This window comes from Strix aluco, chromosome 4 (assembly GCF_031877795.1).
Source record: "Strix aluco isolate bStrAlu1 chromosome 4, bStrAlu1.hap1, whole genome shotgun sequence".
NCBI classification, from domain to species: Eukaryota; Metazoa; Chordata; class Aves; order Strigiformes; family Strigidae; genus Strix; species Strix aluco.
The window spans coordinates 70,823,387-70,849,303 of record NC_133934.1 but is presented as its reverse complement, the minus strand read 5'-3'; the positions used below and the strand labels follow the sequence as shown (position 1 = coordinate 70,849,303).

General features: G+C 41.0%; 1 protein-coding gene across 1 annotated transcript; it reads left to right on the top strand.

Annotated features, from left to right (window-relative positions):
• Positions 1–1,719: 1,719 nt before the first annotated feature.
• QRFPR (pyroglutamylated RFamide peptide receptor) lies at positions 1,720–25,331 on the top strand. Its single transcript, XM_074821492.1, has 6 exons — positions 1,720–2,145; positions 17,335–17,493; positions 18,115–18,176; positions 18,938–19,173; positions 20,761–20,858; positions 22,772–25,331. The coding sequence occupies exons 1-6, from the start codon at positions 1,806–1,808 to the stop codon at positions 23,173–23,175; spliced, it is 1,299 nt and encodes a 432-aa protein (XP_074677593.1). The 5' UTR covers positions 1,720–1,805; the 3' UTR covers positions 23,176–25,331.
• Positions 25,332–25,917: the final 586 nt, after the last annotated feature.

The following is a 25,917-nucleotide window of genomic DNA, read 5'->3' as shown; positions in this document are numbered from 1 at the left end:
CTTATGAAACATCTATCACTGTGGGGAGGGGAAAGTATTGCCAGAACAGCTCCCGTATTGTTATTGCCCTCTCTGGATCCTTTTTGATAATTTCTTATGTGACTGATTAAAAACAAGTTGTTGCTATTAAATATTATCATACGATACAAAGGGCGTATACATGTGCTATTGAGAAAGCCATACTGGGCAACTTAAAACAGGTAGGAAGACAAATCAACGCGTAGTTTCAACTTGACCTCTCTGTTAGACCTTAACTCCCATTATTATCCACATTTTCTTGACTACTGTTGCAGCCAGTTAGCTAAGCATACTTCAGTAGCCTCGTAGCCGTATCTAAGTAGCCTGGCCTGCTAGGTTGAGTGGCATGGGATTCTGTCAAGACTCCTCCAGCAAGAGTGGTTACACAGCTGGTGAAGGTCTGCCTGGGAAAGGACTCTTCAGGAGCCTCCTGGGATCTCAGTGAGCTCAATGGCCAAGAGTTTGGAAAGTTACTTTTCTGTTTGAGCTTCGGCTCATCATCAGGCGAGGGCTTGCGGTGATGTTGGCGTGGAGGGGGCTGGAAGGGCAGTTAAAATCCCTCTGCTGCCTTGTTTGGGCTGGGCACAGACCAGCAGCAGCATGACTCGCTGTGGGTGGCATTGTTATCCATCAAGTGGGGTCATTTACCCCGTGTGCAATACGCCAATATACACACCGAGCAGAGGTATTTATTTATTCCATGTCTACACAGAGTGGGGTGCTAGGTGGTAATTCCACAAAGCTAGCACCCCACACTAAAGAACTTCATTGTATTTATACACTTCAGACTACATGAATACATATTTAGTGTAGTGACCATTGGTTATTTTCTTGGCACTTTGTCCTTCGTTGGTTAACAACATGCCTTGTCTCGATTTAAAGTGTCTTTTAATTCTTATGTGCAAACTCAAGCAGGGGGTGGGGGGACACGTCTTCTTGGTCTTAAGATGAGTCAGTGGTCGCAGCCTCCACCCCACGCTGCCTTTATCTTTTCCCCATTTACTAGTGATTTTCTTCTCAGACAATCATCCATCTTGCGGTGCCTCCTGGGGTAGGATGTTCCCTTCTCAGTCTTTTTAGCGTTAACCAGACATGCATTGTTTATAGGAGTAACTCACTCATCTCCTGCTTCCTTCTTTTGATCACAACACTCGTACATCAGTGACTTACCCTGTCGTTGTCCTATTTACAAGTTTAGAATGAGCAGAGTAGAAAATTTCCTAGAGACAGCAGCATGACTCTCCCCTCACGGCCACGTACCTACTACCCAACCTATTTTATTTCCCTCTCAGCCTGATCCAAACGCGAGGAGAGGTTGGCTTGGTAGTTCCAGCTCCCACGTCAGGCATTTCGAGCCTCCGCTGGGGAGACACCCGCCGTGAGGGGTGGTCAGCTCCCGGGGGGGTGCAGAGGGGACGGTGAGGGGTGAGAGAGGTCGGGCGGTGAGGGGCGGTGAGAGGTGAGGGAGGTCGGGCGGTGAGGGGCCGTGGGCGCTCCCTCAGGCGCGGAGCCCCCCGCCTCGTGCCCGCGCTGCGCGCTGATTGGCTGCCCCCCCCCTCCCCCCCCCCCGGGGCGCGCTGGCCGGGGCAGCCGGCGGAGGCTGCGGGCGGTACCGCCGCCTCACGGCGCTGGGCGCGCTGCCGCTCCGTCCCCCGCCGGCTGCTCCCGGCTCTCCGCGCCCCTACCTCTGCTCCTCCGCCTTCTTCCCCGCGCTGGGGCCGGCGATGTCGGGGCGCGGGCGCTGGCGCTGCTGAGGGGGCTGAGGAGGGAGAGGGGAGGAGGGCGCCATGCGGTCCCTGAACATCACCCCGGAGCAGTTCGCGCAGCTCCTGCGGGACAACAACGTGACGCGGGAGCAGTTCATCGCCCTGTACGGGCTGCAGCCGCTAGTGTACATCCCGGAGCTGCCGGGGCGCACCAAGGTGGCCTTCGTCCTCATCTGCGTGCTCATCTTCGCCCTGGCGCTCTTCGGCAACTGCCTGGTGCTCTACGTGGTGACCCGCAGCAAAGCCATGAGGACCGTCACCAACATCTTCATCTGCTCCCTGGCGCTCAGCGACCTCCTCATCGCCTTCTTCTGCGTCCCCTTCACCATGCTGCAGAACATCTCCTCCAACTGGCTCGGCGGTGGGTGCCGGGGCGGGCGGTCCCGGGCCGGTCCCGGCTCGGCGGCCGGAGGTGTGAGGGGCGGCGGGCGGTGAGGCGCAGCGGTGGGGCAGTGCTTGTGGCTAGGGCCGCCGCTGAGCCCCCCGCTCTCCCTGCCGTCGCCCGCGGGGGACCCCTTTGAGGGGCGTGGGGTGTCCCCGCGGTGAGCCTCGGCCGCTGGGGCCGGTTCTCCGCTGAGGAGGAAGGGCGGCGGCCGCTCCGCTGTGAGGGGGCCGCTGGCTTCCTCGAGGGCAGCGTTGTTTCCGCGCAGCCCCGCGGAACTCTTCGTGCCCGCACGGGGCTTAAACTACTCGGTGGACACTTGAAACGTTTGCTCTCCCTGGAGCCGCTGCTCCGCGTTCAGGCGCTCGTAGTCTGTTACGGCAGGGCTGGGGCGCTGACCCCGGGTGTGTAGCTCGGTAACCTCAGCCTGCCCTCAGCTGCTTTTCCGCAGAGTTAAATATCAGTATTTAACACCGCTCCTTCAGGTTATGTGAAACCCAGTGCGCTTTCATGCTTGTGTTCCTTGAAAGTTGTAGTATGGGTGAGAAACTATACGTTGTGTGGTGCTGATGAGGTAGTCTGGCAGTACTTCCCCCCTCCCCCCCCCCCCCCCCCCCCCCCCCGAAGTAATACAATCTGTCTGGCAAGTGAAATATCAGTCTTAATTCACCTTAAGTTCCTATGACAGCAGTCGACTTGGAGTTGGACCTCCTTAACCTGCTGTGAGGAAAAAGAAAGCACCTTTGTAGAAATAGGGGAGTGAGAGAACAGGCAGAATTTATGTTGAAAGGATGCATTATTTTCAAGATATGCTTACATTTTGGGAATTATGTTGTATTTCCATTGATGTGAAAGACCTTTGGGCAAGGCCTCCCTGATGCCTAGAGAGAATTATTATTTTTGTGTTTTTTATGCATCCCAGTTCTGAAGTAGTGAAGTAACAAAAAGGCAAAGGTGAAGTAACACTGCAAATGGTATTTATCTTCCTTTTCTTGGTCTTAAGACAGTGTTTGACAGTTATAAGTGGAAAACTAAAAGGGATGGTTTTGTAGCAAGTAGCAGACAACATCTTGTACAACCACAAATTGAAATATTTTTCAGAATATTTCAATATGAACAGAAAAGGTGTTCATAAAGTGACTCGGTTATGTTTCAATTTCCAAGGCTTCCTGTGCTTCTCTTGTTGGGAGACAGTGAAGGTTACCTTCAGAACATGGAGATTTAATTCCAGCACTTCCCACAAACTAGAATGCCGAATGGGAATTGACAGGTCAGAGGAGAGTTGAAAAGCACATGAGTACCTCAGCGAGAAATAGGCTTTATTTATGTCTGAAAAATAGGAACTTTCTGGGAGAAGTGATGAATATAAAACTCCAGGAGCTACTGATAGTAAGGGTGACTTTTATTTTCTTACGAGCTGTCCTTGGGGGAGGTAACCACCGTTTCAAGACATTACAGATGTTGAACCCCAAAACTGATAAGGATGTGTAAATAAAAATAATGGAATAAATTGATAGCTATGCTGCTGTGATTTCCTTTTGACTATTGTAGTTCCAGTTCTTCAATTAAGAATACAGCAGAAAGTTACTGGTGGCATGAGGAGATCTCACATAAATGGGAGAGGACTGAATTGAGTAAGTTTCTCTAAATATAAGAGGTGTGTTTCTTCTCACTTGCAAGGAAGACCCTGGTCTGTCAGTTTGACCACACGTCTGACTGGAATAAACTAAAAGTGGGGTGGGATGAAGCCTCCACCTGAGGTGAATTACAGCATATATGGCACAGGCATGTGGACCAGTATGGGGACAGTATGTGTGTTTCCATTTACCTTCCAGTACTGAGGTTGCTTGAGAAATATCCACCAATAGTGAGTGTGAAAGGTATAGCATAGTTGTGACAAATATCTTCAGATATTCAGTAGTTGGATACTTTTAAAGTATGCTGTTTTGTGGATTTTACTGTACTTTTTGTCTACCCTCTTTGCTAGAGCATCTTCAGTACAAGTGGATCCATAGGTCCCATTGACTTCGATAGCAGCCTTTATGGTCCTGGTAAGATAATTAGCTTTAACTAACACAGTATTGGGAGGACATAATAATTAACATAATAGATGGATGTTGGGTGTGGGAGGTGTGAAGTAAAATTCAGGAAAATGAATGAGATGCACACTGATTCCTGAGGCTTACGCTGTGAAGCATGAATGGTCATTACAGTTACATGGCAAGTCAGAGCCTGCCAGTCTGGGAGGAGTCGTTTCCTTGCTAGCTTTACTGGTTTAATTTTCCTTTTGCCTTTTATTTTGTAGTCTGAAAAAGCTTATTCTCATCCACCTTAATGCAACTTCTCTGAGTAGTGCAAACTCCAACTCTGTTAAGAAAAAGTTGATTTGACTATGTAATATATCTCTGCTGGAAAAAGTGGTGCCTCCTGAGACACTTGATGTTCAACTGTCCTTGGGTTTCTGAGCATTTCTGCTAGTTTCTGGGTCACTGAAACAACCATCTGTACTAGGTGATGTGAACTGACATGTGTATGTTTTTTACTTGTCTTTGATTTGGAACTGGTTCATTATTTCCATGCTTGTATGTGTGTGTGTGTGTGTTTCTTTATCTTCTTGTCCCCTTCAGAAACCTTAAGCAGAATGGGAGAAGTGAGGGGAGAACTGAAAATGCTCTAGACTGTAGAGTTAGAACATACAAACATAAGAACACCCACAGTTTCAGAATAACTGTTACCTTTTAAGACATTATGAGATGCTATCATAAAGGACTAACTACCATTTTGGTCCTAAACTGAAGGGTGAAACATAAACGCTTTTACCCCAATGGGTTCGGGGTGTGCATAGTTTACAATAAGACTGCAAGGAGAATGTTGGTAGCTGGTGATGTAAAATAATTCAAATTGTGATGGTAAAATGGCTCCTCTAATAGACAGTGTCTGTCAGAATTCTTTAGAACCTGGAAATTTCTCCATTTCACTGCATTATACTTATCAGAACTTCTGACAGAGATGGGGAAGACTAAAAGCACTGGCAAGATTTTTTCCACAGTATATTCATTAATACATCTTAATTTCACCTACAACTTAGAAACTGCAGTGTTAAGAAACTGAATGTGTGCCTCACTTTGCTGGGTGATTATGCAACATTAACACAGACATGCTAGTACGTAGGCAGCAACCAGGAGCAGCACCATACTGACCAAAAATGGGTGAATCGGTCTCACTTTTGATTCTCTGATCTCTTAAGAATCTGTATAGATGTGTGAGAGAGTGGGAGCTTGGGTAAGGAGTAAATTGATGCATACAGCAAAGGTAGTCTTGGTGCACACTGAAGCAGTTGAGGATTTGCTCTCGTATGGTCATAGGTAGGAGGCAGCAGTAGTGGTCACACTGTCACACTGATGGCAGCGCTGTTAAAAGATAAATTCGGGCTTTTGTCTCTGAGCCAGAGTCACTTTATTTTCTGACACTGCTTAGTTAGCAGCATAACAATGTTATCTTTACAGAACTGCCCGGAGCAACTGGAGGATTACTTTTAATGTTGTGTAATAGCCCTGGCTAAAAATAAGGGCAAAACATGAGGTTGGTAGACCTAGCACTATGCTACACCTTTCTCATGAATTTCGCATGTTATCAGTTAGAATATGTATTCTCAGGACAGGTGTCAGAAGGTGGCTTTTCCTGTCACCTGAGGCACTACTGAACACACAGCAGCATTGCAGATGCCTTCCCATACCTTGTCTGGCCTCCAGCTGCCACTCAGGAGAGGGGTAGGTCTTCAGTGCATTGCTGTCCTGTCTGGTGGCAGTTCCCTCTTCTCTAAAGGCTTGACTGAAAACCAAGTGGCATCTTCCATTCAGTTGAGTATTTAGGGTGCTTTCTGTTCTTTACCAAACGCCTTGTAATGTAACACACTGCTTGACACAACTTTCCTGTATGACGACGCATAAACATTCCTTTCTGAGGGATTAAAACTAAACCTTAGCAATTGAAATCACTGGGCCTTTCGTGTCTGATATTCTTAGATATCTCTTAAGTTCTCCAGTGAGACATTAGAAACTTCTTTGTTCTGACTTGCTTCTGGAATGTTCTTTGATACTGAAGAGTTTCCAAATATTCTCAAGCTGCTGACATGCAATTAGGGTTAATACTACACAGTAAAGCTGGATGTGAGAGATCCAGTTACTTGAATCTCCTGTTTTTAAGCTTTTTTTAACTTAACACTTTAAGTTGTCTAGACTTGCTGTAAATCAGGTCGGGTATGCAAGACCACTCTTCATTTGCCTCCCGCAGTGTGGGAGGTTGTCTTGGGATTGATCAGCTTCCATTAAGAGCAGGGTGATTTTTGTAGTTCTATCTGTATTGGTGAAATCTTGCCTTATCCTTCATTCTCTGTGCCCTGCTATTGTGTATTTGGGGTATTTGCTGATGAGTAGAGGCAGTGTATAAAGATGGTTTGGAGAGAGTGAAAGCCTCAGTAAAGGAAATAATAGGCTTAGGTTCTTTTATGTATATAGTGGCAGGGTGTTTTTCTTAAAAGCAGCAAAACAATGCTGATAAAAAGAAACTTTAATTCTACTCACCTGTTCAGCATAGGGTATTTCTTACTGCAAGTTGTGCATATCATTAATTAGTGTAAATATTAAACACAATGATGTGAAATATTTCCTGATGCATTAATTGGGCAAAGAAATCAAGCAAGTTTTAGGATGCAGATACATTCGTTAATGTGAGGTGGTGGTTATGTCCTTTTTCTTAGTAGAAATACCTGGCATTTTCTGCCTCGCATCGAGTGAATGAGAAATGTCCTGTTTTGATCCCTGCTAGTGAGTCTCTCTCTTGAGAAGAGATTTGGATCTTTAACCTGTATCACTGCCAGAAAAACCTGCCTGTCCTACTTGTTGTTTGTGCCACAATTGCAGATGGTTGCTTACTGCAGTAGTTTCGTGTTCTAGTAGCAGTGCTTTGCTGCACAGCTACCCTGCATCTTTGCATGTTTGCATTTGGTTTTACTGACTGCATTTTGAAATAAACGGCTGATCCAAGGTTGCCCGAAGACTGTGGGGTCTGCTTCAGTGGCTTTGTAAACCCATGGGCAGAAAAGCTGCAGGTGAGCCTCGGAGAGAAGGGGAAAGGAGGGTGGACAGTGTGGGATACCTTGGTCAGCCAGCCCAAGGTGTGTGGTCCACATTTTCAATGTGCAGCACAGAGGGAATGGTGTGGACTCCATCGGTAAATAACCTACAGGCTATTTGAGGTGCATGGGCTAATTGCATGGGCTCATGCCATACCATTTTGTCTCAGCTGCTGTAGTTGACCATACACAGACTTACACTATCACAGGTCTACTGTCAAGTGCTACACTCATGCCTTTTTCTGGGCAGATGTGTGTATAATGTTCTTTATCCTCTATAGGTAACACGTGAGAGACTTGTGCATTGTGGATGGTAAACTGCTAAGGATGCAAAATGCCTGTATACCCAAGAATCGATATAAAACAATGCATTGCCCACGTATGAAGGATCCTTAAGGACATAATCTGTATGATGTTGACTGACTTGCTTTCTGCCCTGAAGTTACAAAATACAAAACTTATCTTGCAACAAGTGAGCTGGAGAGAACTGATTTACAAGCTGTGATAGAGATTTTAGTGCAGGGGCTTGGTCAACAATACTTTAACAGAGGAAGGAGCAATTTCAGTTTTATCAGAGAATGCTTTCAGTATTTTGTCTTTGTAACCCTAATAAAAGAAAACCTGATCTTTTAAATGGGTGATGAAATGGCTAAATCATAGTTACAGGCACAATATCTGATAATGAAGGCATGAAGAATTGTTAAGGGAATACCATTTATACTTGCAGCCTTCTGAATCTTTTATCATTGGAGAAAACTAATCATTATTGAATAATCTATGCAGTTTTTAACAGTGCATAAGGAATACTTTTGGGAACCTCTTAGCTTCTTGAAAAAGAGAAGTAATTAGTTATTTTCATTCTCGGCATTCCTCTGCAAATTATTTTCTTTCCCAGTTGGAAATGGCCAGTATTAAATGCTGCAGTGCTGTCTTCACTAACAATCTATTGGAAGTGTTTGCTGAAAGCCTTACCTTGTAGAATGTTAAACATTTTGATACATTTAAGATATAGGTGAATTATTATTATTACTATTATTAAAAATATTCCAAAAAGTCACATGTTTCTGTACGGGGGGCATATAAGTGGAAAATGAGCAGGCAAAAAAGGAGATACTTTTTCAACAAGTCTTTCCAAGAAAAAAAATATTTTTAAACAGCCTTTAGAAAGTCTTCGAAAAATATTAATCAGATTCTTTCTGATTTAGGCATACTAGATGCCTGAAACTACTTCATAGCTTGCAAAAGAACTGAAGAAAAATTCAGTTCTGAAAGCCACAGCCAAAAAAACCCGAAGTGAACCAGAATCTGAGAAATAGACTAAATTTTCCCAGTGCCTAGTTTTAGCACAAGAAGGCTTCAGTGCTGGGATAATCTCTGTTCAATGTACTGGAGCTGTGTTTATCTCTGCTTTTGGGGGCATTACATAGGTGTTACATATTGTGTGCAGTATAGTGTAAACATGTCCCAGGTGTCTCAAAGACCTGGAATAAGTCTAGCTGTGTGTTTTGCATTGGGAAGCAGAAAGTAGCACCCTTTTTCCGCAAGCTCCGTCTGTCTGAGAGTTTGACTCATTTAATGTTCATTAATGACCTCGGGTAGCTGCTGTTCACACAAATTTTGGAGTCAGGCTTAGGAATTTAAACTTAAGTTTAAGTGAGGATCTAACCAGACTTTTCATATGAATCAAACTAAAACGTTGTTTTCAAGAGTAAGTCAGTTACTGCATTAATCCTGGATTTTTATCATTATGTCCTGATTCTGTTTTAGGGGCAAGGGAATGCCTTTTGTTCTAAGAGTGTCTGCTTAACTCAAGGATGCACATAAGCAGGCAATTGAAGAGAAATTTCTGTTTTGAAGTCGTTCTCGCTTTTTAATCCTGTATGTTGTATTTATCAGGTAATCTTGTCATTGTGAAGCCTGACAGAAGAAATCTAATTTGGGTCAATTAACTGAAATACATAGGGAAGCAGAGTAATCCATGTAGACGGACTTATCTCTAGAGTGGGTGACTAGGACCAGGAGCACAAGGATGTGTTACGTGGGCTGTAGCTGCCAAATTCTGCTGGAACTATTTCTTGCCTGCTTTTCTTGCACCTCTCTTCATTGAAAGGAGAGGCAAATAATGATTTTGGTTTGTTTGTAATGATTTAAAGGCTGTAGGGATTTAAGATAAAGAATTAGTAATAACAGAATAAGATTGTCAGCTTGGAAAAAAAGTGAATGATCAAGTTTCTCCTAAATTCTTTCACTTGACACTGAAGGTGGCTTTAGTAGTTAATGATTCAAGTCAGCAGCTAAGAAACATATAAATTTTATGTTGTTTGGAATGTGCACTTCATAGCTATTTTTCTAGAAAGGGGTTGCATTTTGCCAGTTAAGGATTAAAATGTGAGGTGTCTGTTTAATTAAATACAGTTCTTTTACAAGGTAGGAGGCTACTTTTTGAGAAGTAAGAGGATATTTTAAATGTATGCATGTATTAAGTGTTTTCACTTAGGGAAACTTAATCACTATTTTCTGATGTAATTTATTATATGGTTGTCATTTACTATCGTGAAGTTGTTGGATGAAAGTTGCACTGTGACTGAAGTGCAGGAGGACAGCGTTGTTTTCAGCAGTTATCTGTAGGCAGTGAATTTACTGCTCTAATTGATGTATCAGTCAGATTTTATTTGAAGCAAGTAGATCTCATCCTTTCTTACCTCATTTTTCTTCATAGGTTTGAAGAAGAGTGCATAGTTCTCTGCTTAATTCTGTTTCTCACCTTTGAAAGACAAATATATAATTGCTTGCTTCCATATCACAGGCTACTCGATGCTTCTAACCCGATTATTACAATTTGGGGGTTGTTTTCTTGACAGCAGCTGCAGGTTTGTGTTGATGATTGGTCTGTCTCGACAGAACTTTTAAACGTTGTATCTAAAAATTTATCTTAAACCCTCTTTGCTTTTTCAGGATTATTTCAATGTGTATAGAGCCAGGAAACGCTTCACATTCCCTTCCTTCTTCCATTAAAATGAAGTGACTTCTTCGTTAGGCAAATGCTTCCTTCACCCAAATGCTGATTAGCTTAATGACTCAGAAGCACTATAAGGAGTGATTCAAACTCACTGAATTGTGCTTTTGTTCTTCACTTTTGTATGTTACTCTTTCACTAATTGTCCTCTTTAGATAGGATCTCAAATGTGTTTTGAGGAATATGTTGTTTAAACAGAAATAAACAATAAAGTAAAGCCATTCAAGTGCCTTTGTATCATGAAGATAAAAAGCAAATCCATTCTTATTTTCAGATTGGTTGGGAGATACAGAACTTCATTGTATTCTTAATCCAATGTCGATTTATTACAGGTGAGTGTATCATGACAAGGACATAGTACCTGATACAAATAACTAAAATATCTAGCAGCCATGTTAATGAATGGAAAGATGACTTGAATAATACTAGCTGTTAAACTATTTCCAAACCATGTTCTAAACAGCTACATTTTTATCAACTTGATTAGAAAAAAGGTGTAAACTAGTATATTCCTTTAAAATCTTCTGTTACTCTGTGATAATTTTGAACAGAAACATGTGAAAACTAGCTTGACATGTTTTTAATGTATCAGTGTTTCACACAGCTGTTTTTTGCTTGTCTTGATCTTATTTTAGTTTCACTGTCTAAACTGTGATGTAGTAGCATAATTTATGGTTGATTCCCCCCCCCCCCCCCCCCCAAAACTTAACGTGTCTTGCTTATAGTAAAAATTGGCTTTTTTTCTCAATTTTTCCAGAAGGGACTTTCAACTAAGAGGCACTTCAGAAATGGGTTGCATTGGTTTCTTCTTGCTGCAGGTGAAGCTTGTTTTACACAAATGGGTTAAATATTAAGTGAAATGTGTACGTGTGATTGGATCAGGGACTAGACCTCAGTACCTGTTTCCCTAATAGTGAGTATGCAAGTTTGAAGGTATTGTGGTTTCTTTTTCTGGCTGTGACAATCCGTAAGTATTCTTGTGAGATGGTTCATTTCAGAGGGAGGTCCTGAAGGTGGGGCCCTGATGGTAAGGCTTTCTCCTTGAATTGGAGATCCGGGATTTGAGGCCTCCTTTTCCACACTTCCCTTTTTCAGTGATTGTAGCATTCAGTTAATTTAAAGGAAGGAAGAAGAGATGCATCACCTGTGTTTCGGGAAGGCTTAAATCTAGTAAAACCTACCTCGCCTATTAAATTGAGTCTCACAAGCAAGGTTGTGTTCAGTGTCCAGAATACTGTGGCCAGTTTTGGACTCTCAGTACAAGAAAGATACTGATAAACTGGTGTGAGTTCAGCAGAGGGCCACCAGACGTCAGGGGTGGGAGCAGCTGCCCTATATGTGTGGAAAAGCTGAGGGAATGGAGCTTGTTCAGTCTGGAGAGGTGACGTTTTGGGGCAACCTAGCAGCATTTTGCAGTGCATACAAGGAGGTTATTGAGAAGATCGACCCAGGCTCTACACGGTGCATGGCAGGAGGATGAGAGGCAAAAGGCTTCAACTGAAACAAGAAGGTCAGTACTGGGACCGATGCTGTTTACATCTTTGTTGGCAACATGGACAGTGGGATTGAGTGCACCCTCAGAAAGTTTGCCAGCATCACCAAGCTGTGAGGTGCGGTCGACAGGCTGGAGGGAAGGGATGTCATCCAGAGGGACCTGGATGGGCTGGAGAGGTGGGACCGTGCAAACCTCATGAAGATCAACAAGGTCAAGTGCAAGGTCCTGCACGTGGGTCAGGGCAATCCCAAGCACAAATACAGGCTGGGCCATGAGTGGATTGAGAGCAGCCCTGTGGAGAAGGACTTCAGGGTATTAGTGGATGGAAAAGTGACTATGAGCCAGCAGTGTGCACTCGCAGCCCAGAAGGCCAACCACATCCTGGACTGCATCAAGAGAAGTGTGGCCAGCAGGTCAAGGGAGGGGATTCTCCCCCTCTATGCCACTCTCTTGAGACCCCACCTGCAGTGCTGTATCCAGCTCTGGGGCCCCCAACAGAAGAAGGACATGGACCTGCTTGAGCAGGTCCAGAGGAGGCCACGAAGATGATCAGGGCCTGGAGCACCTCCCTTATGAGGACAGGCTGAGAGAGTTGGGGTTGTTCAGCCTGGAGAAGAGAAGGCTCCAGGGGCACCTTATAGCGGCCTTCCAGTACTTAAAGGGGGCTACAGGAAAGCTGGGGAGGGACTCTTTATCAGGGAGTGTAGGGATAGGATGAGGAATAACGGTTTTAAACTGAAAGGGGGCAGATTTAGATTAGCTATAAGGAAGAAATTCTTTCCTGTGAGGGTGGTGAGACACTGGAACAGGTTTCCCAGAGAAGCTGTGGCTGCCCCCTCCCTGGCAGTGTTCCAGGCCAGGTTGGACGGGGCTTTGAGCAGCCTGGTCTAGTGGAAGGTGTCCCTGCCCGTGGCAGGGGGGTTGGAACTAGATGGTCTTTAAGATCCCTTCCTTTTAAGGGAAGGCTGTGCTGTCTTCAGCCTTGGAGATTTTCAGGATCTGGATCCTCTGGCCTGTATCCGGTTTGGTCCAGCTTGATTGCCAGTCCTGCTGTGAGCCATGAGGTCAGATTAGAGAACTCCTGAGTTTGTTTCCAGCCAGCATTATTCCATGGCTTTCTAATCTGTGCTCAAGACTGACTGAGATAACTCTGCAAGGCCATGCTGGAAACATGTAGCCTGGAAGTACTTGAAGGAACAGGGCAATAGACTCAACACTTTAGACATTAGGCAGTTAAATCCTAAAGAACAAAACGATGGGTGTACTTCCATGAAGGACTTCTGAAGTCCTTTCTGTAATCTTATTCCAACTCCACAGCTGATGCCTGCTAGTTGATGCCTGCAAGCAGTTGGTACTAGTTGCTGTAAGGGGCTTCAGACAAGAATGTGCCCAAGGACATAATTTTTGCAACTGTGATGGGTACATCCTGGACAGGGCAGATAAACCAGCAGACACCTGTGGAAGCTCCTCAGGGACTCTTCCCCAAACAATGTGTTAACATATGCCTTAGATTCTCTGGAAATAGGTGTGTACTTCTTGGAAATTACATGAATATTCATTTCTTTTATTGTATATAATATGTGCCCTTGTCTTTCGGTATGCACGTTAGGTGGAATGATCCCCCCTAGGTGGAATAATCCCCCGTGCATCCAGCTCTGCAATAAAGAATGCCTGACCTCTAAAACTTCAAACTGCATCTTAGAGGATTCTTTTGAGACTGAATTTATGGTAACACAACAACAATCTTTCTGTTAGGAAAGAATGTGTTCTAGGGCTTGTGGACTCGCAGTCAGTATTTTGAAATGGTTTACTGAAGAGTTAATCTCCATATAGATGTTCTGTTTCAGAATATCCCTGGAATAACTGGCGTGATCACTCTGAGCTTTTTAGTATTCTGGAATAATAGTTTCAGGTTGTCTTGTTCCTTTTTCTCTACACTGCCCCCACCCAAATGCCACCATTGTGAAACAGTTATTTAACAATAAATGTTTCTCATTTTCCATGTGTACAAAAGCTGATAGTGTCTGTAGTTTGAAGACATAGGCTATATAATTTATAGTATTAAAAGACTGGGAGAAAGTCTTTAGTAATTATCACAGAAGTTTGGAATGGCTGGTATATATTTGTAAATAAAATAATGAAAGTTTTGAAAACTAGGAACAGGCTTTATGTGGGAAATATTCCCTATTCTGCCAAGTACAATGACCCCTGGTATCTCAGGATTGAATCCCATTCAAACACATGAAGGATGGTGGAGCTGGATCTCAAATGTCAGTTTTCCATTGAAGCTGATGATTTTTCATTTGTCCATGACATCCTAAACACTGTATTTCTTTCTTTTTTTCACCCAAACATGTCTGTTTCAAACACATACAAAGGAGAGTTGATTTTCTTGCTAAACAGTCACGTCACTTTGGTGAAGTTTTGCATTTGAAATGCTAGATTGTCTCATTATTTCTGAAGACAGGAAGCATTTGTATAGTGAGTGACAATTCAGGGCAAGCAAAAGAGCCCTGAAGTGGTACGCTAATGCTAATACAAGTTGATAGTCGGAGACCCTGGGCTTGGTGGCATGAGAAGCTTCAGGGAAGTTGAAATACTGTTCTATTTTTACTAATATATAGAGGCCTTTTGAGTAGCTTTCAGGTATTGTCCTTTAAAAAATTTCATGTTATTTCTTGGTTATAAAAATGTATGTGGCTGTTTTGCTTTGGACACCGACTCTACCAAGGAGTGGTGTGCCTCAGAGCAGGTGTTTAGTTCGGCCAAGTGTGTCTAATGGAAAACATCCTTTTGTTTCACATTTCTGAAAGTGTTAATGTCACTCCTTCAGCTGGTAGGATCAATCTGTAGGTATGTAGACTCTTACTACCTTTTTAACAGTTACTTTTATATAGCTTAGGTGATTACTTTTTGTGCATTTGTCTTCAAAGAGGTTAAATAAGGAGCTTCTGAAACCTTTTCTTCTGGGAGTTCAGCTAAAGGCATAGTTGTAGTCTTTCACAGTGTAGTTATTGGGAAGCAAATGAAAAGATACCAGTAAAAGGCAATGAAAATCTGGGAGTTCGGGAGTTACTACCCGATGAACTCGGGTATTCTATTTGCTCTTTGAATAGTTGGGCACAAGCTGGAAATTCTACCAGGCTCATATAACTTCAGTGAAAGTTGCTGTCTCATTTTGTTACTTGAGTAATAGATTGCTATGTCTCTGCTCCCTAAGAATACCCTGGAATGCTGGGACTTCAGTGAAGCAATAGTGCATTACAGGAGAACTAGAATGGAGTACGGTTCTAGTGGACTTAACTTTATTTAACTCTGACTTTTTTTCAAACTGTAAGAAACAGCATATGGTCAAAGTCTTTTTTGCCACAGCCCCAGCACTCAAACTTGAACTCATTTCTTTTGTGAAACAGGAACTTAAACATTTCTTTCATGTACAAATTTTGCTTTTCTGTTCATGTTATTTGTATCAGGAGTCACTTCTAACTTACACCATCAGCGAAGAAAAAACTTGAAACCAATAGTGGAACCTCTCCTTTTGATTCAAAGGAGTAGGATTTGGATTTGGCTGAAGATCATTTTAACTCTGCTTTACTCCTGGCAGTAAGCTGATTTTCAGAAGTGGCAAGAGATTGTGTGTCTCTTCTTTGGTTGTATTCACCAGTTGCCATGTGCAAAAAAGGTAATGATTTGAGCTTGCTTTTTGTTACCTCACTACAGAAGTTTCCACACACTGATTGAAGGACTATAAATTTGGGTGGGTCTGGTGCTTGTATGTATAGCATATGCTGTACGGGGTGTGGTGAGAAACTGATGAGATGCTGAGTTAATAAGATATTGGCCATGTTTCATAAGGGTTTTACTTCCTGTTTCCTGAAGCCAAGGAAGAAGCGGGGGGAATTTAATTGTATAAATTGTGTCAACTGCAAGATGTCTTATCTGGCGGTTGCTGACACTCTGGAAAAATACATACTAGGTGAGAAACAGACATGCAGATCAGTGCATCTTCTTCCATGTGGTTCCTGTTGACCATGCTAAAATTTCATTCAAGTAGCTTGAAATTGGGCTGCATGGTATATTTTTATTCTGTTTTAAACCAGATCTGTGTGCACAGTCATGGTGTTGCTGGTGTTGAATATGTACTTGAAAGGTACTTGACTTCCATCCTTTGCCCCTTGCCCTCTTCTTCCCTTTTTGGAGTCACAGAAAAAGTGATTTTTTTTTTTTTTTTTTTTTTTTTTTGGGCAGCTAGAATTTATAACACCAGTAGCAAACCAGTTCCTTCTTGTAAGCTACAGTAGCTTTTAGCCTGGCCTAGCAGACAGAAGTTTCCCTGTTCCTTGTTCCCTATGTGGAGGGCAGGATTAAGTTCTGACAGTTTCCTGTTTGTTTTGTTTCTCTTTTCTATGCTTTTAGTGCTTAAGGTGTCTATAGCATCTTAGACTTACAAATGGATTAGATATTCCTTTGGCTATCTTGAGTTTTATGGATTGTATCTGGGTAAGGTGTAATTAATGATTGAGTAAGGGAATTAACCCTAGCTGTTACTGAAATGAATAGCTGATACTGAACTGTAAGGATGTGAGGAAACTCTGAGAATGTGGACATACGAAATTATCTCATGGTCAGAAAACAAGTAAATGAGAAGCAGGTTGGGAAGGGCGTTAATGTAAGATTTTTTTGAGAGAATAATTTACACCACACTTTCTAAGATGGTTGGGACCTGAGGATGAGTAATGACTACTGCGGTAGGAGTTGAGTATGTACTTTTGTGAAGCTATAGCAGCAATGAAATCTGAGTATCTGTGTTGGCTGTGCATAAATACAATGGGAACCTATACAACTGTGAAAATGCAGGCAGGAAATTGCATTTAATTTGAACAGTGTCATTAACATAATGTGTTAATCAGGAAAGAGGGTGACTTGGAGAATGGAAAGATGATGAAGAGGTTGAATTTTTCCTCTTTTATGTTATGCCTCTTAGAGGACTCGTGTGTGTATATATATATATATATATAAATAAATATAAAACTTGGCAGAATGATGCAGTAAGTGCCAAAGTGTACAAATAGAGTGGTATTTAAATGAGCAGAAGGAATGTATTTACAACAGCAGGGAAGGTAAACTTTTAAACGGGTAACAAAGACCTTCATAAAACTGGAAAGTAATCTGCCAAGATAAAAAGATAATAAATATCTCTGTAACTTGGCGTATTTGAAAACAAGTGATGGAAGAATCAGTCAAAAGCAGAATAGGAATAAGTGTTAGACTGATACAGAGCAAGCGAATATGTTGTTAGAAGTCTTGGTTTTGCAGATGTAGTGTGTATGACAGAAGAATGACTGTTGAAAGCTGAATTTGATGAATAGTGTAAGTAGGTGACTTAACAGTTTAGCTGTTAAAATAAATCTAAGAATATTAGTCTGTTCTTTTTGCACAATAGCACTTTAGTAATGAAGTCTAGTATTAATAGCTTTTTTGTGAATTGCAACAGTTGCATACTTTACTTTCTGACTATTGCAGGTGCCTTCGCTTGCAAGATGGTACCGTTTGTTCAATCCACTGCTATTGTAACTGAGATTCTTACAATGACCTGCATTGCTGTGGAAAGACACCAGGGGATTGTGCATCCACTAAAAATGAAGTGGCAGTACACCAATAAAAGAGCTTTCACGATGCTTGGTAAGATTTTTAGGCACCTCCAGTAATGGTGTGTATAGAGAAACAATCTTCAGTGTAGCTGGTGTAGATGGCATGACAGAAGAGAATGCACTGGTGTGACCAGTGATTGAGAGGTAGAGTTAATGGTAAATGATAAACATTATAAAATAGCTCAAGGATAATGCCTGTATGTGTAGCAATTACTAGCTGAAACCCTGACAATTGACTTAGAATCTGAAGTCAAAGATTTACTTGACTAAGATTCCGAGAAACCTTTGGCAGCCTTTTCTTTCTTAAAGAAAGGTTCAAAATGTACAAGCACTGCTAAAGCAATGTCACAGCTGTAAGTGTTCCTTCAACTGTAACACAAAGAGAACATACATAATACTACTCCTGCAAATTAAGTTGCCTTTACACTTGAATACCAATAAATTAAGGTAGTTTTAAAGAAAACTGGTAACAAAAGAGCATGCTGTTACTGATGTGAACGTTGACTGATATGTGCCTCATATAGAAAACTTTGTTCTTTATTTAAATTGTCTCCTTTGACTTTTTAACGATGAAGCTGCTAAACTGTTCATACCAAAGCTTAATCTGCTTGTTGTACAAAATATTAAAAAAAAAAAATGTATTTGTTTACAGGCATAGTCTGGTTGCTGGCACTTATTGTTGGGTCACCTATGTGGCATGTGCAACGGCTTGAGGTATGTTAGGTGAAATGGAAATTTACTTTTTAAACTCAGTCCTTGCTGGATCTTTTTTGTACCTTTAGCAATGAAATTGAATCAACTCCTAAGAAATGAGAATGGGGTAGGAGAAGAGGAACTTTAGTTCTGTGTGCCAGCATGAGAAAGGCTAAGGAATAGGACTCCCCAATTATGTCAAAGAGCAGTAATTACATCTATTACTTCCACTGTGGCTTCCTTTTGGTTTGTTAGGTGCACTGGCACACAGCAGTGTAGGGCTTAGATTACTATTTCAGGATGACATAGTGTTCCCTGAGATTTGGAAGAAGTGTGCCTAGTTTAAAATGTAATTAGCTGCCCATTATAGTTTAAGGAGTTACCATACAGTTTGGGAGGATTAAAAAAGGGCTTGTCAGAGTCTGCTGCTTGCGATTCTGAATGCTAACAAATCTTTTTGTTTAAAGTGACTCATAGGTGAGGATTCTATACATCCATCTTTACTTACAAAATGCGTAGCAAACATCTCCTTCGAAAATCCTTGTTTAAAAAAAAAGTTTTGAGGAGGAGTGCAAATCAGAGCATCTCCTGACCTCGGTTTGTCAACTTGGATCAACCCAACACTTGATGTGGAAAAGCACTTGGAAGAATTTTGTCACTTTGAAAAGTCTCTCTGTTGAATTTTGGTGGCTGTATTAAGAGCAAGGAATATTTGAATGTGCTTGTTTTTCCACACGTGGGGTAAACACTGTAGTGACTCATTTCCTTTACACTTGTTACAGGTTAAATATGACTTTCTGTATGAAAAAGTGTATGTTTGTTGCTTGGAAGAATGGGCCAGTCCAATTTATCAGAAGATCTATACGACCTTTATTCTTGTTATACTCTTCCTTCTTCCACTGATGTTGATGCTTTTTTTGTACACTAAAATTGGCTATGAGCTCTGGATTAAGAAACGAGTGGGAGATGCTTCAGTTCTTCAAACCATTCATGGGAGTGAAATGTCTAAAATATCAAGGTTTGTAAAATACAGTTGAAACCTTGACTTCTAGAAAGCTTTTTTTCCCCTGACAGTCCTTGAAAACCAGTGCAAAAAGAAATACCTTTCTTTCCTTATTTCTTGGGAAGTCTACAAGCATAGACCAGATTTTTTAAAGCTAGCTAGTTATTTAACACTTAGATACCTTGATTTAAAGCAACTTAAACAGATTGTTTTCTTCAAAGTATAGTGTAGCCACACCTTGGAAGTCAACCCCTTTCAATAAATCTCATATTATAAATTGCGAAATGCTTGTTTTTAAAACATGTAGGCCATGAGTTAGAAGATGACTTGGGAAGATGCTGCTACATTATTTCAGTATGTTCTATGGAAAGCTATTTATATAATTCTGAGAGTGTGAACACTACTTTATGATCCCTTTATATAAGTTAAATTGGCATATGGGGAAAAAATCAGAATTCATTTAAAAACTACTTTGGTACAGTTTAACTTGATATAGGTTCCAAAGAGTTTTGAGTGTTCTCAGATATGTTTGTGTGAGACTATCCAGATGGTGATGCTCTATCTGAAAAATTATGAAAATCAGTAATTACCAACTTTGCTAAACTGCTTTCACTAAATGTGGCTACCCTTGATGTTGCCTCATGTTTTTTCCTTTCATTTGGCAAATTGATCTGTTGCCTGATGTGCTAGACACCTCTAACAGTTCTGTTCATTAAGGAGAATATCACCGTAAGTATCGACCCTGAGAATACTGACAAGCAGCTTAAAGATATTCCTTAGATATTTGTCTAACAAAGTGCCTAAGGAAGCAGACCCTTGTAAGTCAAAACTGAAAGGGTGCAATCTTGCAGGAGTCAAGGTGACATGTAATCTTCGGACTACTCTTCAGTTTATTGTTACACAGTGAGGAGAAGGTCCTGTAACTGGTACCAGTGAAGTGCTGTTCCTTTAGCTCAAGTGAGAGATCCATCTTGGGATCTGTAAATGTAGTTATATGAATTATATATCAATTTGGGGATGACGATAAATTCATGTATACCTTGAGTTTGTGAGATGTTACAGTGGAGACAGGGAGTGTGTTTCTTGTTCTTATTCTAGCACTTCACCTACCAGCAAAGGTTGAATGTAGCAGGTGTAGTTTCACTTACTCCCTGTCAAATTCTCTGTGTAATCAGGTGCTACAGGAACGGTCAGTGCTCCCAGATTTAAGAACGGACTCTTGGGTTTTTTGAGCTATTAAAGGAATTCCATGTGGCTTCTGGGTCACATTCCCCCGCCCCCCCATCTCTTACTATTGAAATTGCATCTGCTTGAATAGAATAAAAATACCTTGCAAGATATGCTAATGTCATTGCTTGCTGCAGCTGCAAAGTGCATTGCTTTCCTAAAAGAGAGAAATAAAAGGTGTTAATTGATGTGCTAGATTTCTAGATGCTCCCATTTTTTATTTCAAAGGGAATTGTGTACTTCTGAGCATTCTTCCAGGGTTTTATTTGCATCTGCAACCATCAGAACACATTTACAGATCTAATTTGAAGAGACACATCTAACTATCAGTCAATTCTTAGTGATTCAGTATGGAATGTCTTGGTGCAATTTCAGGAAGAAGAAACGAGCAATTGTTATGATGGTGACAGTGGTGTTTCTCTTTGCAGTCTGTTGGGCCCCTTTCCATGTGATTCACATGATGATAGAATACAGTGAGTATCTGCTACGTGTCATTCAATAAAGCCTTTCTTAGTTGTTTTTTTAATAATGGAACTACAGGTTGTGAAAAGCTAGTGTTGCTGCAGTGTTCAGCTGTAGAATACCTTCTGCTTAGCAAAGGTTATTTTTGTCCTAAATCCTGGATCACTGTCTTGTAATAGAGATACCTAGCCAACAGCAGAAGAATTACTCTCAAGGCTATGAGTGACAGATGGATCTGCAGTGATCATGGAAAATGAGTACTTTTCAAAAAAACCTCTTATAGAATCATTTAGGACCTTTAGGAAAGGACCTTTAATGAAGTGTTTGGGAGATATATCTGAGATAAACTTGTGTGTCAGCCACGTCTCTTCTTCCCTGCTGTGTGAATTAAAGAGGGTAATCTTTGTGTCTTGCTGTAAACCCTACTGAACTTTGTTGCAGGGTGGGTAGGAGGGAACCCAAGCTCTTTACCAGCTTTTTTAGAATGTAAGCTCTTTAGAAAGGAGATTGTCAGTGCTTCTGAGTTTGTACAGCACATAATCCAGTCCTGAAAAGGAGCTTTCCTAGGCCTTACAAGACCAAGAAAAATCAAGACTTGACTGTTAGGATGGTGAGCATATCTCTGTAGATTTTTTTTTTCTGTCTGTCATGCTACCATTTGCAGAAGTTCAGAAGTACGTGTCTGGAAGGTAAAAGTTATTTCGAAGTATAAAATCCCTTGAACAAGTAACTTTTAAATTCAAATTTAATTTTAATTTAATGTGTGAAGACTTCTATTTGCATCCACTTAAGTTGTCATACTACTTTGAGTTAAAACTGTTACGGAACATATATCTCTTCACTTGCCCTGGTTTTTATGAGGTAGGTATATTGGAAGTATAAATACTGAACTTCATAGTGATAATACCCAATGAATCCAGTTGAACTTTTTCAGTGGTCTTGGCTGGATACTAGCTTGGAAATGCCCTCAGTGCTCGTTATCTTTGCTTTTTGCTATTTTCTTTATTGTCCGGGGTCTTGCGCTGTTCATCTCCCATCTCCTGCAAGGGTACTGGGATAGCACGTGGGACTATGCAGCAGGCTATGTGTGGGAACAAGAGGAAGTTTTCAGTAGTTGGTGTACTCTACTTGCCAAAGGTAGCAGCTGTATCTTTGTCTTCTATCACAAATAAGGTTGTAGCAGATAAATCAGTAGTCCTGCAGTCAGTCAGCTGAACAAAATTACGCCTGAGCAGAATCAGAAGTGCAGAAGCTGTAACTGTTAAAATTGTCTGGATTGTCCCATGTTAAGGTTCCCCATAACACTCCATGAACTGTTTACTCTCTTTTCATTGCAAATTTCAGGAATTATTTCAGGTGCTGCAAGGCCTTTATTTTACTTGCCATACAAACCTTTGCAGTATTTAACCAGAGTTGGGTCACTGAGTATTTGAATTCAAGGAATTCAGGGTCCTTTGTGATCTCATTGATTAAAAACTGAGAGACGTGACCAAGAAGATGCATTTTTACCTCCATGAGCTGATCTGCGTCAGTTACAGGGAAACAAGCTGTGTGTGGTCAGTGACAAGACAGGGATTGGTGTTAAAGTACTTACACATTTGATATGGACATGAAACTCAGAGCCAGAACAACCTGAATAAAGAAGGCCTGTACTTAGCAGACTGGAAGCTTTCTGTTGCTTGGCCTTTGGGCAAGCTTTTTGGCTCATAAATTGCCTCTTTCTAATGACACTGTCCTTATTTACATATACACAAAGCAGGGCTGTGTGGTAGATCTTGATCTTTCTTTGCTGATGAAACGCTGTTGCTAATACTAAGAACCTCCAGCAAGGTCTTTTGTTTAAACAAAAGCTTCTAATGCCAGACTGGATAGTAGGGATTTATGCCATTCTGTGCTTACAGCATATTTCTTACTTCCTTTCCAGGTAATTTTGAAAAGGAGTATGATGATGTGACGGTCAAAATGATCTTTGCAATCGTCCAGATTATAGGATTCTTCAATTCTATTTGCAACCCGATTGTGTATGCCTTCATGAATGAAAACTTCAAGAAAAATTTTTTGTCTGCCATATGCTTTTGCATTGTCAAAGAAAATGCATCACCGACCAGGCAACTTGGGAACTCGGGGATTACTATGAGGCAGCAAAAGGCAAGTGTTTCTCAAAGAGATCCCACTGACTCGGATGAAGCCAGGAGGGAGGCATTCAGCGATGGCAACATTGAAGTCAAGTTCTGCGATCAGCCAGCTTCAAAAAGGAACTTGAAAAGGCACCTTGGCTTATTCAGCTCTGAGCTTACTGTGCATTCTGCATTAGGAAGTGGACAGTAGCATCACAAAGGCTTTGAGAATGGAAAAAGCATTCTCTTTATAATATAACTTTCAATAAGCCATTTAAAATAGTTTTCTACTTTGCATGCTGAAATGAGGTGAAAAATATTTTGTGGATTATGATGATGTTGGGATAATGCTTGAGAAAATGTCATATATTTTATAAGGATGAGGAGTAAAAGTTTGGAAAACAACGTTATTGTATGACTCCAAGAAAAAAAAATAAATTTCTTCCTAGGGTAATGTAGGGCTTTTTGCCCTCTGTTTAGGTAAACCAGACAAGTATTGTTTGCTCTGCTTATTCTGTGGCTGGATGCTGGCACACCGCTGGACTGTACACAGGTGAATACCAGAAGACAGGAGCTATGGAGAGGCTGCACACTTTTCTTGGACAACTTTGAAATCTGACATGGGTCTAACATTGTAAGATCTGCTCTCTGCAGCTCTGAGGACAGAGGAGCTTCAGATCTGAGTTCAGGAAAAATACAGGCTGAGATGCAATTCTATTTTGGGGAAAAAAATGTATATGAAAGAGCCAGCCAGAATTTGATTCTGAAGAGATTAAGATTTAAACGTTGCATGCATGTTCAGATTTTGTTAACAGGAAGCATATTAGAAATTAATAATGCATGCATAATTAATGTGCTGTTTTTACAGGTTAATTCTTGGGTACAAATTTAAATGCCCTGTAAACTACATTCTTCTGCTGAAAAATGTAGAGTCTGAAGTTCTGTACAAGAGTGTGCAGATGCTAGAGGTGTAGTCTATAGAGCAAACACGGAATTTAACTTAGTCATGCTTGGATACATGACTTACAGATTGAAATTGTGGTGGTGCCGTTTTCTGAAGGAATATAACGGCCAGATCCAGAGCCTTTTGGGACTCTACAGAAGACTTTCAATAGAATGTTACGGTCTTTTGACCAGACACTTCTCTGAAGACATGCACAAATTTTCCTGTTGCTCCATCTTCAAAGTGGATTAATTACTGTCTAAGAACAGGGCCGGTTTTGTGTTATTTTTAGGCTTCACAGTAAATTACTGGGTTGAAATCCATACAAATCCTAAACATTTTTGCTCTCAGTGGGTCAAACTGAAAAACTGTAAAAGGATGCATACAAGTGTGGGACTGGGGGAAAAGTGTGGTCTAGAATGGTACACTGTGATCTGACTCCGTAAATGAGGCTTTGAAATACATAATTTGCAACTCCAGCTGAGGTTAGGTTGGATCCTTTAATAGCCTGTTAAATGTCAGTGCTCTCTTCTGTCATTCCTTGCCTCACCAAAGGGACCTTGGTGTTCCTTCAGCAGTAAATTTTAAGATTCTTTTACATTGCTACTTTACACTTCATTGTAAATGAAGTCTAAATTATCATTGTATAAATTGGAAGTAATCTGATCTGTCTGTAATGTTTACAAATTTCCACTGGATAGGGCATTCTGATGCTGGTTTGTGTGTGAAATACTCTTTGTTTACATGTGTATTATTTATATTGTATATGATATACTCCCATGCAATGACGGGAAGATTTGTGACTTATCCTGACAGCCAGGAATTAAGAGCACTCCTATGTACATAATCATATGTATTAGATAAAATAACAATTTTGGAGAGCTCTGTTTGGGTAAAACAGTATCAGTGAGGTCAGGTTCTGCTTTAGACAGTCATGCAGGCATGGCCCTGTGAATAATGGACCTTTGAATAATGCTGTAAGCAACAGCAACAATTTTTGCCTGCAGTTACAACTGTGACTTTCTTTGAAGACTGTTTCTATCTTGGCTTGTCTTTCATCTTTCTAGACAGGGGTCTTTCAGGGAAAGTTTTCTGCCTTGGAGAATAGGGGCTAACAGTGGTTTATTGTCATAGTTTTCCTCAGCTGGTATAGAGTTTATCTGGCTGCTGCTAATGAGAACTATGTGTTTTGACATATTCTGTAACTGAAAACCAATTTATTTTAAGCCTTATCTGCACTGCTAATTTCATTGACAGATTTTAACAAGTATTTAATAAAAATTACCAAGTATTGTATGTTTTTGTTTTACCTTATCTGTTTCTTCTATTGTCTCATAAAATGTATGTCACTGAGTAACTTGTAGTATTGTATTAATTTCTTCATTAAAATTCCTTTTTGGCATTGCTGGTGCTGTTTTGCACTGGGAGCATCTGCTATAAACTTCATTCTTTGAGTCTCTCTTTGTTTAAAGATTCATATAAGCTTATATGTGATTTTTTTTTTTTTTTTTTTTTTTTTTTAGTGATTAAATTCCAGTCCTGTTGCAGGTGCCAGCTGTTACTGTAATCCTGAGAGATGTGATTTAAAAGACTTTATAGAATAAGGTGAGAGAGGGGGAAAAAACCTCCAGTCTCTTGGTAGGAGAGAAGCGGTAAATGTTATAGCACAGATATATGTGGCTACGGTTAGATTAAATATAAACCAAACTACTAAAGACAGTTCTCATATTGTCCTTAATAGTAACTATGTTATTTGTGCATTTTTGACACAATAGTTTTCTCAGAGCTGGATGATCTTGTGAGAAGTCCTATCTGCAGGGAATAGAAAAACCTTTATTGACTTAAGCAGAACCAAGATTTTGCCTAGGGTTTTTTTTAATCTGTCAGAGCTTCAGCTTTGATTTAACTAACAAAACAAATTGTTTTATTGAATCGGGTCAATTGTCAGTCCAGGCTAGTAGCCTGTCTCTTGCAATGGTTCATATTGTGTGTTTCTGAGTGTGTGGCTGT